Source organism: Spinacia oleracea, chromosome 3, assembly GCF_020520425.1.
Source record: "Spinacia oleracea cultivar Varoflay chromosome 3, BTI_SOV_V1, whole genome shotgun sequence".
In the NCBI taxonomy this organism is placed as follows: domain Eukaryota; kingdom Viridiplantae; phylum Streptophyta; class Magnoliopsida; order Caryophyllales; family Amaranthaceae; genus Spinacia; species Spinacia oleracea.
The window spans coordinates 2,454,945-2,471,189 of record NC_079489.1 but is presented as its reverse complement, the minus strand read 5'-3'; the positions used below and the strand labels follow the sequence as shown (position 1 = coordinate 2,471,189).

Below are 16,245 nucleotides of genomic sequence, written 5' to 3'. Positions count from 1 at the left end.
TATGGGTGTATCATTTGGTATGTGAAAATCATGCTATAGAAAACTGGAATAAAACAATATGGAAAATTTCCTGTGTTACTAAAATCTCTAAATATATCTACCTAGTGTGGTGTATAGTCCATAAACTACACTCTGATACAATGATAATAATAACACAAAACTGAACATAATATAATAACAAACATTTTTATGATTTTGAGATTTTCTATTTACCTATTCTTAAGAGTAAATATAAAATAAAGACCTATCTATTATTGCTGCTGAGTTTTGTTAAACCAATAATCTTTCTCCCATTTTTCAACCTGTTTCAATGTGTTGGTTTTTCTCCTCAAAAGGGTTTGAAGTGCAACCTGATCGTAAGGAGGCGGCATGGTGCACGGACTTTTATCCGAAGGACCTTTCACCAGAGAATCCATCATGAACTTCTTCTCTGACCCCACTGCAGGGCACGCCATGGTTTCTGAGCAAAGCTCAACCGCGTCTTCTGGTATTGTGGGGTTGTATTTTAAGAGCTTGGAATATTCAGTAAGTAAATGTAACATGTAATCATATACATAGTCCATTTTCATATCTTCTAGTATGAAATTACTGGCCGCCTTTCCAATTTCCTGCGCCTGATAAGTTCATAAAGATAAATGAAGATTAAACGGGTTACAAGGGTTAATAGTAATGCAAAGTTGTCATTCAAATTTAGCGCAGCGCGTGCCAACCTCAGAACAGAATGTATATCTGTTTTCTTGAAAGAGAAGGGTTGGTAACGCTGGTTGACTGGTTTAAGGGGGCGTTCTATTCACCTTAATTTCACTTATTTTTTCCAACTTATTTTATCTGAACTAATCTCACTTATCAAAACTTATTTTAGTTATAAATTGTACTTGGTCAACTCTTATTATTCCTGACTTATCTGGACTTATTTATTTTTCCTGAAATAAGTGGAAATAAGTGGAAATAAGTGAACAGAACAGAACAGTCAAAGTCTGTTTTAGCAATTAGGCGGCACCTAGTTGACCTCTACTAGCATATGCCATACTGTGTGTTTTGAGAATTATACGAATGAACATTTGGTTCATGTTCAAGATACAGCAAATACTCCCAGAAAAAAAAAAATGACAAATCTAGTGGAACAGATGGAGTACTAATGATAAGAACTGAATGTTAGGCAGTTACTGGACTTTGGACTTTGCCACTTTGGAGCATCATCTTATATAGTGTAAAGAACTATATGTATTAGGATACAAAATCAAGTTAAGACTGTTGTCAGAGGTTCTTTCAGTTTTCTTATTCACATTGGTCCGAGGCGCTTAGGGCACGCACATCTCCACTATCTACTTTTTAGTTAATCTGCTCAAATTGATTTCCTATTTCTGGCTTTCCTATTGATAAAGCTACCAAATCCGCCATGGATATAATGTTTGAAATTCCCCATAAAACCACAGAATAAAAGAGTTTAGTAGTGAAAGTTACCTTTTGCATGTGATGATTACCCCATTCAACAGCGAACTTAATAGACCTACACTTATCATCCTGCCTGACGGGCCAATAATGTTGTAGAGGCATCAAACTTCTTGAGAAGAAGTCGTAGTACAATGGCTTTACTAACAAGGAAACAGAATCACATGCGAGGATATACTTCTCACTGACTGACCACGCTGATCCTTCGATGTAGATCTTATATCTAGTCAATCGTACAAGAAAAAATGTCACCAAATTTTAGCATATCTTCTAAGAAGACGAAGATTGTTTTGAGAAACTATAAAATCACTCATGAAAACATTCATGTCATGTACCTGTCTACGCATTGGCTCGCCAAGTCTGACTGCTTAAAACCTTGTTGTGCTTCTTTAAACCAATCCTGCATTAATTTTTGGTGGAAATGTCAGTAGGTTGGAGAAGCTAAGCAGTAATAAATTAGAATAGTTATCACATGAAATTTTAATTATGGTAATAAGGAGCAAGAATGTAATATACTTGAAAGAATGAAAACTGAAGAATGTTTCACCTGTATATACAAGCGAGCATTCCAGTCCTCCTTGTCAGTGACGTTACACTTAAGAAGGTCCAACCTGTGTGGCGCAACAAAAGGATTTCCTTTCCAAAAAGCATAAGGTTCTCTGTCCGCGAATTTCATCCTCGTGTTTCCTTCTTTTAGATCCTTCGACAAAAACTCCCATGGCTTCATATTGATCTCGGCCCTGTGTACAGATATTGTTGAGTGCTAAATTTTATGTGATAGTCATAATACATATGAAATTTACATTACATGTGTATTAACAGAGAAACTGGCAGATGTTATGCGTACATGAACTCTAAAAAGAAATGGTGAAACAAGGAAATCCAGAAATTAAGTTTTGCATGCACAAGGAGTCCTTGATGTTACAAACTTAAAATTAGATTATATACTCAAAACTTGGCATATCTGTTTTATCAGTTTTGAAATGTGGAAGAGCTGAACCAAAAACTCAATCAAATTGTGGAATGGTGCAAGTTGCAACATAAGTATATCGGGATATAAATCATATCTACCAAGATTTTAGTAAAAAGGACATAAAACATATAACATATATGTACCACCTGGAAAGTAACTGGCTATGCAAGATTTGTAAACTTACCATCCCCAAAAGGACCAGTCGGGGAAAACGATATCCCATGTTCCATCGTCCCCGCAATAACGAAACAGCGGAGGAGGAGCCTCGTTGTTGGGCCAGTGATGGCGTTTTGATATTACCGGCCAGTCAACACAGTCAAACATGAGATCTAGATCAGGAACTTTACCAGGGTACCTCCTTAATAGCTGTAAAATTCCCCAGAGGGTGAAAACATCTCTGGTTTGATACGACCTTTTGTATCTCTCAACATAAGCCTTTCCATCTTTTATCACCAATCTGAAATTGGCAGTTCTTTTTGCTCCTTCCACCATCTCTCTACTAACACCATTCTTCTTCCAAGGCTGTAAATCTTCATGTATCCAGCGAAAGTATTCAGGACACGTGGAAGGAGGTGGAGCATCCGGATCCATCTCCGGTTTTTTAGGGTAATTTGCTGGGCAGGTTTGTGTGGTGTTCTCATCAGAACATTTAAGTGGAATTTCAATTTTTCTGTGAGCCTTTTTAGGGGGCTCGGTGGTCGGGTTGTTCGAGTTTTTCTGTTGTGCAGAGTCTGATGTTGCCAATTTACCACTTGCAGTGGCAGTTGGAAATGCTTGCTGTGTGGAACTTTCAGCAAAATTCTGCAACCAAAGAGAAGATAAACAAAAATGTTAGCAATACAGTGTAGAGTAGGAAGTATTGTATGGAGTAATAAGTACATACAGTGTAAATATCAACCACAATCAGAGTAGGAAAAGCATCATCAAATTCCCAAGCTAGTGGATACTTTGTAAGAAGTAGTAATAAGAATCGAGAAATTTCATTCGTGACTTCAACTGGTTTGTTTTATTGGACCTTATCCAAGGAGAAGAGTGAGGACTAATACTTTCATATGCCAGCTTACGAGGAAATGTAGCATTGCACTTAGTTCAATACACATACATGCAGCGTGGTAAAAGAAGAGGGTTCGTGAATCATAAAGACATAAACCATCTGACGAGTGTCGAGTGACTCCTTAATATACAAAATCTCCATTTGACAGAAACTTTCAGTTTATAGATTGATGATATGAAACATGTATAATACAAATGCACATTGTACAATCAATTACGGAGAACAACAAGTCAACAACCATCAAGCATGCTTCTAGTGTGTGAGAGGGATCCAAGTTTAGGTCAATCCGTGGCTTTCATATCATATAACATCAAATGAAGTTGTGTTGGACAAAGCTGGTAAAGGTACTATATGCATTATGCCATTATGGAGTACACAAAAGATTAAAGTTATCTCTAAACCTCTTTGAAAACCGGAAACATACATAAGGAGTAATAGTAAACCATTTTGCCCCTATAGGTGCCGGAAACTACAAGATAATGCCCTTTTAAGTACGACAAGTAACTCGAGAGTCCGTGCACGGTACTCCCCTTTAAACAAATTACGGATCCTTCCTTGATCACTAGATTGTCAAGATTCTCAAGTGTTAATACTATATTTACTGACAACTGTTGATTTAAGTGGAAGTATTAATAATTGAGGGTCGTGTATAGATCACTAGATTGTCAGGAAATTATTAAACTTACTAACTTTGGGAATATGTGAACAAGAAGAAATCAATAAAGAAATGTAGGGTTCTTTTATCCAAAAATTAAAAAATAAAAAAACGAACTTCCAAAAGTCTCCCTTGCATTTGGCAAACTTTGTAAACAATTAAACATGGAGTACAACGTCTAGTAACGTAGCAGATGTAAGTACACGTAGTTATCAAATGTATCTAATCTCGCCTGCATTATTGCCCTTAACTGCTTACTACTCTTTAAGCTTCCCTAGTTGCTTGGTAAATTGGTAATTAGAGTTGGGCACGTGTCGGGACGTGTAGGTCCACGTGTCCGGCCTGCGTGCCTTGCGCTCTATCGAGTTGTGTCTAAAGCGGGCCAAGGGAAAGTCGTGACGTGTGGAGCTTGTGCCTTTTGTGACGCCCATGCACAGCCCATCCCACATACTGGGCCGAGGCGCATCGTGTCATGCTAGTCGGTTCCTTTACTACTTTTAAGATTTTCTGTTAATCGCTTAAAATAAGTGTGTTAGACATGTGGGATGGCCCGTCGTGTTCGTGCCAAATTTCTAAAATGATTCACATGAATAACCCATAGTGCATCGCCGTGTTATTCTAGGGTTACAACGGACTCATGCCATGGCGGACCAAATTTTTTCGGGCCAGCGAAGCCCACATGCTGGCCCAGCCCGACCCATGCCCATTTAGTAATTAAGGAGTACTCCCTCTGTATTTATTTAAGGGATACACTTGATTTTTCCAGCCGTATTTATTTAAGAGATACACTTGCCATTTTTATTAACTTATCAACTCCACCATCTAATTAAATAATACATCTATTACCCTATGATCCAATATCCTATTAAACAAATAATTTCATAACCCCACTCCTACCTCCCACCCCACAAAATGATATGGTCCCTACTTATTTACTTATTAAAATATCTAACCAACCCCACTTACTTTATTATTTTATTTTATTCAATTTTTCTTCTTAATACCCATGCCCGACCAAGTGTATCTCTTAAATAAATATGGAAGGAGTATCTGTCAACGAGAAGTCAAGATGGCTAATTTAAAAAGAGTGAAGAAAGATCCACTCCACATTATTTAAAAGTTTCACATGTGATTTGTCCACGTATTTCAAGGTGTTCCTCCCGTTGGACCCCACTACCTACTACTACACGCAACAGATCTAGGCCACCTTGCCTCCCACATTCTTCTCTCTCCCCCCACTAAAAATAAAGTCCTCCTTCTATTTTTGACATAAAAAATTCCAAAATTAGCACACGACACCGTTTGGGCACCATTTTCACTGATTCCAATTCCCAGTGTAACAACTTCTTCCTAGTGTTCAAACTAAAGCCTAATATGGAGTAAAACTTCTTGCAAATGCTATATCAATTCCTCCACAAAGGTAATACAAATTTCAAATGCGAGAAGGAAATTCAAACTTGTTACTTATCGACTTATCGTACATAATCCTCAATCTTAACCACGCATTTACGCATTGTTGATTTTTCCAACACTCAGTTAGACAGCACAAAATTTATATACTGCTATACAGGTTCAAATTATGGAAAATGATATACATAACACATTTATAACAAACTAGAATTGAAAATATTAAGCATAATTAAACATTTGATATTATCATCCATACACATAAAAGCATTAAAATGATGATTTACGGTAGTGCGTTATGTAACCAGTGAAACGACAAACGTTACAACTCGAAACACGTAAAAAGAAGACTAAAAACTAAAAGTAAAATTAAAATGAAAAAAAAGAAGAAGGAGAAGAGAGACTTACGGAGGTATCAAGGAAGCGAGTAGAGAGAAGAGCACCGACGAGAAGAGAAAGGAAGAAGAAAAGAATGATCGAAGATCTAGCAGGAGATTGTATCAATGGCCGCAAAATCATCTCTGTAAACTGACCAATAAACCCCGATTTATTCGATTTATTCACCAAATTACCACTCATCATCTTACTTCAATTCCTTTTTTCAATTCAACTCAACAGTTGAGCTTCATCACCAAATCAAACACTCCTGCGCGCTCGCATGTCGATTCAGTGGCCGCAAAATCGATTATCAGTTAAGCTTGATTTAGTAGGAGACTGTATCAATGGCGGCAAAAATCAATTAGCAGTGGTGAATTAAGAAGTTTGAGCTGAATCAGGAGAGAGAATGATGGTTTTGGAGGAGAGAGAAAGGGAGAGGAAGTAGTAGCCCGTGAAGAAAAGGGAGTGTAAACTGTGTAATACTGTAATGGTTTTTGACGATCGAGAAAATGGAAAGGGGATTGAGGGAGGAAGAACGTGGAAAAGGAAGGGAAAGAGAAGAGGGGGAGTGTTCGTACAAAGAGAAGATGTAAGAAGCCAAAAGAGAAAACAAAGTGGGTCTACTCCTTTTGTAATGTGGTTTGTCTTTTTGCTATTAGAATATGTATTCTCTAATTTGGGTTGTTAAAAACGAATACAACAATTATTTAAACTTATTTTGGGTTTAATTAAGTTTCAAGTTACTCATCGGTCGATGAGCGCCGGTCTATGTGATGTAAGTACTCCTGGATTGATTCATTACCTGTCAAAAAAGGTCATCGGGTCGAATCAGGTCGGGTAATCATGGGTTTTCGGATTGTGTCAGGTCACTTTATTACTCGGGTATTATTCGGGTTAGGTCGAATTGGTTTTCGGTCGGGTCATGTCGGGTTTTTTCCAATTTCGGGTATAAGTCGAGTTCGGGTCAAGTCATGTTCAGGTCAGGTTCAATTTTGAGTTTGGGTCTTATATAGTTGGGTTTGAATCAGGTTTGTAGCAGTTAATCTCAGGTTCCGGGTCAAGTTCGGATCAGAAAATTTTCGGATAGGTTAAAATGCAGGCCGCGTTCACTCTGGAATACGAGTTAAGATCGAGTTCGTATCTAATTTAGTCATCTCAAAATATTCAAACGTAAAATATTTACTCCACAGGTCGAGTCACTAATAGGTTATGTGGTAAAAATCGGGTTAAGGTCATTTTCGGATCGGGTATCGGGTTCAGATCATTGTTCAGTTTGGTCGGGTTGGTTATCGGTTATCTTTCGGTCGGTTGTCGGGTTTGAGTTCGGGTCATACAACATCGGGTTAAAATCGGCTATTGGTTTTTTCGTGTCAGGTACATGTCGGGTTTTCAGTTACCTATTTTACCAAAATTTCGGATGATGATCAATTACGGGTTCGGTCGTTTCAGGTCGGCTTTTCGGATCGGGTCAGTTTTTGACAGCTCTCTGGAGACATTGTAATTTGGTTAATTATGAGTCTGGTCGATTTCTATATGGAAAATTATCTTATTTGAGAAATTAAAATAGCTAACTCAATTATATGGTTAATTATGGGTCTGGTCGATTTCTATATGGAAAATTATCTTATTTGAGAAATTAAAATAGCTAACTCAATTATATTTGACTATACCGGGTTGATTTAAGTTGAGTCTACTTTAATTTAAGCCACTTTTAGAGTTCATGTCATATAACTTCGAAAATGAGTCTGGTTCATTTCGATTCGAGTCAATATTTGACTCTTTTGAGTCATTTAACTTCATGTTGAACACATTTCAGTTCAAGTCAACTTTACTTTCGAGTTATCTAATTTCAGGTACAATTGGATTCATGTCAGGTCATTCCAATTGAGTCCGTTCTATCAATTATAGTTATATATAAGTGTACTCGTATGCATCATAACGGTTCCCCTTGAATCCAACACAATTATGTGATCGATACAACAAGATTTCAACTTATCCTAATGTATATATGCACAATGACGATTTTCATGTTTGTCTCTTCCACATAGAACGTATATTTTGATTACAAACTTTTAATTAATAACATCTTATGAGTATGATATTATATAGTAATGATTTTGTGTTACAATACTACACATATTTCGGATTTTCGGGTTAATAGTTGTAATTTTTGCGTTAATAGTTATAGTCTTATGAGTACGAGACGATTTTACACAGAACTTACCCAATACTCCCATACACAAGTATGGAATAAGATTATTACATACAAGTTTTTTTTTTTTACCAATAATATGGGTTTTGCATCAAAGTTGATGTAAATGCAAAAGAGGTCAATCAGCGGCACCAATTTTACGGAAGCATGTCCTAATCATAAATGTTAGAACCATTATTCAATGCTTGTTTTGGTACGTTACTGTCAACTTAAGTATAGATTAACATGATAATTATGGGTTTATGGGGGGTTTAGGGAAGTAAATATTAGTTTAATCGTGATGTAACAGTGTAATGCGTATACGTGTAGCATTTTAATTACTTGTTTACTGCACCATAACATTCGAATATTCGATCGATTATCAACCAGTGAATTAATGATGTCTTGGTAAAAAGAATCAAACTAGTTTGAAAATCGATATAAAATCGACCTGAAAATAATGAGTCTTGAATAAAATATGGACTCGAAACCCGATTTTATTTGAACCTGAACAACCCGGAAAATAATGGGTCAAAATCCAACCGATCTATCGCATTTTACCCGACCGATTGAAAATCATTGTATTTTGGTGTTACATTATTTTCATTTTGTTGTTTGTTATTGGTTTAATTTCAGGAATGAGGTGGTTAGTTGCGGATCTTTGATATCGTGGGATGGAATACATATTGTGTGTGTTTTTTTGGGTGTATAATTAAGGTGTTCATCGCCGACAGCAGTGATTAATCCTATCGTCACACGTGCTCCAATCAGGAGTAAATGGCTGGTCAGTGGTCAATGATGTGTTTTCATTCCCAAACTTTTGGGATGATGAGATTCGAATCCTCAACCTGTTAGTTAAGAGACAAATTGAGCAACCACTCTGTAAAGACAAACTTTACCAAATTTAATTAACATTTAATCCGATTAAAAAAGTTCAAATAAGTTCAACTAATACGGAGTAAATAACCTTGATCTCACATGAACAAAACTGCAAGATATATGTGTGCAAAATGGAACCAATTATCCTATACTTGTACTTTTCTCTACTAGAGAAATCCAAAAAACAAGTCTAGTACTATTGAGCTATTTGACTTTTATGGCGTCTCGGATGATATACTTTCTCCGTTCTTATTTACATCACACAATTGAGTTTTGGAAACTATTCACACAAGTTCCTCCGATTTCCTTTTGTGAAAGAAAAAACGTAGTCGTGTGGAATCTTATTAGATTTTTCCCAATATATATTTTTTAAATATCAACTTTTTATAATTTTTTCTTTTCCATAATTGAATATATTAATATTTAAAATCGTGCATTGACAAACACACGTACCTAAATAGTTATATCATTCAGAAAAGAACGGAGAAAATATCTATACGTTTCCTAAGGAGTTAATTTGATTTGAAGAAATAATTTAGTTCATCTATTGCTAGAAAAAATCTTTTGTGAAGTTTGGTTCTTGGACATATTTGTTTTAATATAATATAGATATCTTCTGATTTGCGCAAAAAAAAAATTGCTAGAAAAAATCATTTCGAGCCAAAAAATATAAAATTACAATATTGAATATTCATTTATAAAATGTCACACATAGCGTCCATAAGTACTATTTTTGAATATTCCATCCCCCGACATCAAATTGTCCAACCTTAAGTTGATTATACGTTACACCACTAAAATTATCATTATGCAAAGTGGCCCCATAAATCATAAGTCATAATACAGTTGGTCCAGGCCATCACTTGAAAGTTGAAAGCCATCTACATGAGATAGTGAAGAAATATTGTCTTGTGTCCTGAGAGGTGCTTGGAGCCAAATGTAGGTCCCAGATCGGTTTTGGACCGATGAACAACCCTAGCCGTGATGTTACGTACGTCGATCTCCCGTGTTTCCGAGGCATAGTTATGAAAATATGAGCTTAGGATCAACGGTCTTCATTCTCCTGGACCTTTAGAAGGCGCATGGATGCACCTAAAGATGGTAGTGGGTCTTTCTATCCTTCAGGTTGTGGGCCTGGACGAGCCCGGCCCATGCCGAACCCATTTGTAATATGTCGGGCTAGGAAGTTCAAAAATACGGGCAAGGGGCACATGCCCTCGTGCCGGGTCGGGCTGAGAATTTCAAAAATATGGGCAAGGGGCACCTGCACTCGTGCCGGGTCGGGCCACATGTCGTGCATACGCCTAATTTTACTCAATTTAGTGTAATTTCTCGTACTTTTTCAAAAAAAGTGTGGACCAAGCCCGGCCCATGACTTCATGCTCATGTGGGGCGGGCCGAACCAAAATTTTCAAAGTACGACCCATGGCCACATATCCTCGGGCCGGCCCGTTAATCTTACTCATTTGAATGTGCTTGTCATGCCGGGCCAGGCCGTGCTGTACTTTTTCAAAAGAAAGTGACTCAATCCCACCCCCACGATCCGTGCTGGGTCGGCCCTCGGGTCGGTGTCGGGCCACTAGTGCCATATTTACCACCAAGGCTCCAACCACTTGGTCTAAAATCAAACATGCTTAGTTTGATTAATCCAATAATCTTTCTCCCACTTCTCCACCAATTTCAGTGCACTTGTTTCTCTCCTCAGCAGGGCCCGAAGAGCAGCCCGATCGTAAGGAGGCGGCATGGTGCATGGAGCTTTATCTGAAGGACCTTTAACAAGAGATTCCATCATAAACTTCTTCTCTAAACCAACTGCAGAACACACCATGATCTCTGAACAAAGCTCAACTGCATTTTCAGGTATCCTGGGTTTGAATTTTAAGTGCTTAGCATATTCTGTGAGCAGATGTAACATGTAATCATATACATAGTCCATCTTCATATCTTCGAGGATGAAATCACTGGCTGTCTTTCCCATGCTTTGAGCCTGATAAATTCATGAGATCATATCAAATTATCAATTACACAACTAGCCAATTCCATTCAGTTTTTAATGAAATATGGAGTACTAAACACTAGACCTGACAAACGGGACGTTTGGATCGGTTTAGACCGGGTTCATCTGGATTGGTTCATTTTGGTCACTTTTACTTCGGGTTGGGTTCGGGTATGTTCGTGTTCATTCGGGTTTTGTTCGGTTTTTTGATGGTGGGATCGAGTTATGTTTGGGTCATAGCGATTAGCTTCTAGTCAATATCAGATTAGGTTTTTCGGCTTAGGGTTAAACGATAAGGGTTACATTTTTCACATGTTTGCAAGTAATACTAATATTAAAAGTTTTTGTAAAAAAGTGTGTTATTTAGTTTACACTATTGGTAAACTTGAGTTGTTCTTCAGTTCGGATCGGTTTTGTGTTTTAAGTTCAGGTTGATTCAAAATTTACATTGAACATCGGTTCGTTTTCCTTTAGTTTCAGGTGAAGTCGGTTCGGGTCGATTCGAGTATCAGGTCATTTTGTGTCATATCAATTCTGGTTCAATTTTGGGTCGGATCAATGTGGGTTGATTTCGGGTCAAATCGGGTACGGATCGGTTTTTCGGATTCAGGTGAGTTTTCCCACGTCTACAACACCAACAAGATATTGCACCAAAATACTCTTGAAAAACTATGAAAAATCCATTACCTTTTCAATGTGTTTATTCCCCCATTCAACAGCAAACTTAATAGACCTACACTTATCATCCTCCCTAACGGGCCAATAGTGTTGCAACGGCATCAAACTTCTGGAGAAAAAGTCGTAGTACAATGGTTTTACTACCAAGGAAACTGAATCACATGCCAGGATGTACTTCTCACTGACTGACCATGCTGATCCTTCAATGTAGATCTTATATCTAAATCAAAGTCATACAAGAAAGAAAGAAAGAAAGAAAGAAAATCATCAAATTTTTAGCAGAGTTTTTAACTAGGAAATGATCATTTTTTGAGAAACTGGGAAATCAGTGAAGAATGTACCTGTTTAGGCATTGGCTTGCCAAGTCTGAATGCTTGAATCCTTGCTGTTTTTCTTTTTCCCAATCCTGCATTCGTTTTTGGTGGAAAACTGTCAGTAGTAGACCTGATTTTAATAATCGGGTCATGACGGGTTCGGGCCGGGACATGACCAAAATGTTATGTCCATTGTGTTGGCACGAGCCAAATTCGGGGCTGAACTTTTCTGTCCAAACCCCGCTGTTTTGGATAAAAAGTAGCGGGTTTTTTTTGCCCATTTCAGGCCAGGTAAATTTAATAACTAAAATTTCAATTTTGAGTTGCTAAAAAGTCAACCCACACCCCCAAAAAAAAAAAAAAGGGCCTGGCCGGGTCCGAAACCGGGCCTGAAATTTATGTCCAACTCCTGCTGATTTCGGGCTGGGCCAGGCGAAACTTGGCGCTGAAATTTTCTGTCCAATATCCGCTATTACAGGCCAAAGAAATAGCGAGCGTGTTGGGCCGTTTTCGGGCCGTGGCAATTTTACAATTAAAATATCAACTTTCAGTTGCTCAAAAGTCAAAACCGACCAAAAAAATTTAAAATCAAGACGGGCCCGGAAAACGAGCCTAAAATTTCTGCCCAAAGCCCACTCTTTTCAGGCTGGGTCAGGTCGGGTAGGGGTTCAAGATGATCAGGTCTAGTCAGCACAATTTTTTTGTCTCAAGACGAAGGTTACATTCTCCCATCCCCCCTTCTCCTTAGACAATCATTACCTCGCCCCATCTAGCTCAACTGCACAACCCCCTTAACACCTGGCCTGCAATTTCCGTCAAAACCCACTTTCGGGCTGGGACGGGTCGGGTCGGGCTCAAGGTGACCAGGTCATGTCAGTAGGGTGTTATCCTACATTCTCATGCTCTTAACAGCAGAATTGATATCAACTGATATCTTACTCTGAAATGCTATCCAAGAATGAAGGAATAAAGGGAAAATGTTTTCACCTGTACATACAATCGAGCATTCCAATCCTCTTTGTCAGAAACATTACACTTAAGAAGGTCCATCCTGTGTGGAGCAACTAAGGGATTTCCTTTCCAGTATGCATAAGGTTCTCTGTCTGTAAATTTCACCTTCTTGTTGCCTTCTTTTAAATCCTTTGACAAAAATTCCCAGGGTCTTATGTTTATATCAGACCTGTACATAAATATTATGCAGTGAGTAATTACATGTGAGGTAATAGGATATAAAACATTGCTACTTCTCTTCTAGCTACCCACATCAACAAAAGAAACTGGCTTCAGGAGTTCTTGATGTTACAATTAGATTGCATAATACATTGCACTACATGGAAAAAGTTGAGCATGGATTCGCTATCGTTTTATTGATTAAGATGGCATCGGGCCGGGCCCAGCACGAGGACAGAAAAGGCACGGCCCAACACGAGCACGAAGTCGTGGGTCAAGATTGGGCCGCATTTTTTTTTTTGAAAAAGCACATGGTACGGCCTGATATGACAAAGCATGCTAATTTTAGTAAATTACGCTTAGACACAATGCCCCGGCCCGACACGGCACGTGGGCCTGAGCCGTTGTTGGGACACTTTTTTGTAATTTTCCGCCTGGACCGGCACGAGTACGAAGTCATGGGCTAGGCTTGAGCCACTTTTTTTTTTTTTGACGATAAGGCACGACCCGACAAGACAAAACACGCAATATTGAGTAAATTAGACTTAGACACGACGGTCCGGCCCCACCCGACACAAGGGCATGTGAGCCTGGGTCGTTCTTGGGCCGCTTTTTGTAATTTTCAGCCACGGCTAGGGGGATGAGCTTGGGGTGCACTTTTTTTTTTGTTGGAAAAACACGAGAAAACACGCTAAATTGAGTAACTTATGATTATGTGTGCGGCCCGGCCCGTGAGCCTGTGCTGTGTTTGTGGAGCTTTCTATAATTTTCGGCCGATCGGGCACAATATTTTACAAGTGGGCATAGTGTGGACCAGGCCCATGCCACTGCTCGTGGGCTCAGCCCAAAGACCGGCCCGACCCACAACCATCTCTAAGCACGGTAGCTTAGCAGCACAACCATATAACAAAATATTTTGAAACCTTACCATCCCCAGAAAGACCAGTCAGGAAAAACAACATCCCTCGTACCATCATCTCCACAATAACGAAACAACGGAGAAGGAGCTTCATCAAACGGCCAACGACGAGGCCTCTTCTTTATCTTCGGATAATCATCACAGTCAAACATGAGCTCTAAATCAGGCACTCTACCAGGGTACCTCCTTAACAGCTGCAAAATTCCCCACAGGGTGAAAACATCTCTGTTTTTCTGCCAATATTCACTGTATCTCTCAATATAAGCCTTTCCATTATGTATTACCAGTCTGAAATTAGCAGTTTTTTGAGCTTTATCCACCATTCTTCTTGTAATACCGTTCTTCTTCCAAGGTTGAAGATCTTCGTGTATCCATCTGAAGTATTCGGGGCATGTTGGAGGTGGTGAAGTATCAGGGTTCGGGTCGGGTTTTGAAGGGTAATTTGCTGGGCAGGTTTGTGTGGTGTTGTTGTTATGGTCAGAACATTTAAGTGGGATGTCTGTTTTTCTGTGAGTGTTGTTGGAGGGAGTTTTGGTTGTGTTGTTAGTGAGAGTTGAATGTTTTTGATGGGTGGAACTTTGCAGAATAGACTGAAAGCAAAAGCAAGACCAGAGAAAATGTTATTCCATAACAGTACATGAGAAGTTTACTGATACAGAACAAGATTATGCCAATTACAAACCTCAAAATGTAAGTCTAAACAATAACTAGGGGGTGGGAAAATGTCTAGTTACATTGGACAAATTGAGATTTATTTTATGTTACACCTGATCAACTATAGTCCAGCCCGTTGGCCCAAAAAGGTACAGATTTGGGCAGCTTTAAATACACATTTTTTTAGATCAAAACCCGAATCCGGCCCGAAAGCCCGAAAGAACCCCTTTTGGACAGAAAATCCGTTATCAAACTTGTGAGTTAAAGCCCGAGATGGCTTGAATTTTGATCATCTCTAGTTTATGTTTATCTTAGAGTCACAGTTTATGTAACGTCACTTATAGGCTTGTTCTTTTGGACGTTTCAATTTCTTTCAGTTCAGTTTCATTCAATTCAGTTCAGCTAAAAAAACTTCAACAAGATACACTTAGCAAACACACAATAACTACTAAAGAAGCTAAACTTGAACAGAGTTTTAATCTCAGTTTAAAGTGTTTGAGCTTGCATGAGTTAAAACATATATGAACATGTTAATGTTATTACAAACATCCCGACTTGTGCTTAGAGTTGCATATATCATTTCCCTTATACCAACCGTGAAAACACAAAATTGCGAAACATACTGAAATAAGGGAGAGGGGGGGAGATAGACTTACAGAGAAATCATGGAAGTGAGTTGAGAAGAAAACACCGATCACGAGGAAAGACAGTAAGAAGAAAGCAATGATCACAGAAGTAGCAGGAAGCTGTATCAATGGCCGGAAAATCATGCCGGAAAATTGACGTAAAATCTATTTCTGATCAACTATTGTGGCCACAGACTGAATAAGAGGCATTCAAAGAAAACAGACAAGAAAGAAACAAGTGGGTTGGTTTGTGCTTTAGAATAAGCCCTATTTATTGGATGAGAATAACTACTTTTGGTCGTTATTACGAAATGGTTCAATTAATAATGTTCGTTTGGAGACTAATTGTGTGGTTAGGAACTTTTTGTATTACTTCTGAGTGGACTACAAAAGGCCAAGAGTACGTAGTTAGATACATCGATTTGAGATGGCACTGGACTGGCCGGCTCTAGGGCCCAACCAAGCTAGCCGGTCCGGCCCGAGGCCCAACCCGGCCTGAAACAAAAATGCACAGCCCGTCCAAGTGTAACTTGACACGACACGACACACGACATATCACGCTAAATTCAATAATATTAGACTTAGGCACGACAGCCCGAGTCAGCCCGTGGTTCCGAGACAAACCTGGGCCCTAATTTGATACTTCTGGCCCGCAATGGCCCAACGCATTTGCATGGGCAGAGCCGTTTAGGCCCTGGCCCATAGCTCGTGGGCTTGGACCAAAGCCCGGCCCACAACCATCTTTGGACGCAGCACAAAAAAGCAAAGCCATGCACAAAAACAAAGTCAGGGCCCACAAAAGGCACGACAAAACAAGCTAAATTGAGTAAAATTAGCTTAGACACGACGACCCAACCCGACCCTACACGAGGGCTGGCAGGCATGGGCTGCAAATTTCT

General features: G+C 38.9%; 2 protein-coding genes across 2 annotated transcripts; both read right to left on the bottom strand.

The window, feature by feature from the left end:
- Positions 1-13: 13 nt before the first annotated feature.
- On the bottom strand, positions 14-6,540 carry LOC110782506 (uncharacterized). Its single transcript, XM_021986689.2, has 6 exons — positions 5,950-6,540; positions 2,610-3,226; positions 2,000-2,192; positions 1,788-1,852; positions 1,465-1,675; positions 14-614 (listed from the first exon to the last, which is right to left on the bottom strand). The coding sequence occupies exons 1-6, from the start codon at positions 6,121-6,123 to the stop codon at positions 252-254; spliced, it is 1,623 nt and encodes a 540-aa protein (XP_021842381.1). The 5' UTR covers positions 6,124-6,540; the 3' UTR covers positions 14-251.
- Positions 6,541-9,657: 3,117 nt separating this feature from the next.
- On the bottom strand, positions 9,658-15,662 carry LOC110782505 (uncharacterized). The gene is made up of 6 exons (XM_021986688.2): positions 15,377-15,662; positions 14,076-14,656; positions 12,965-13,157; positions 12,005-12,069; positions 11,673-11,883; positions 9,658-10,976 (listed from the first exon to the last, which is right to left on the bottom strand). Exons 1-6 carry the CDS (start codon positions 15,488-15,490, stop codon positions 10,614-10,616), a joined length of 1,527 nt encoding a protein of 508 aa, XP_021842380.1. The 5' UTR covers positions 15,491-15,662; the 3' UTR covers positions 9,658-10,613.
- Between the last annotated feature and the right edge of the window lie 583 nt (positions 15,663-16,245).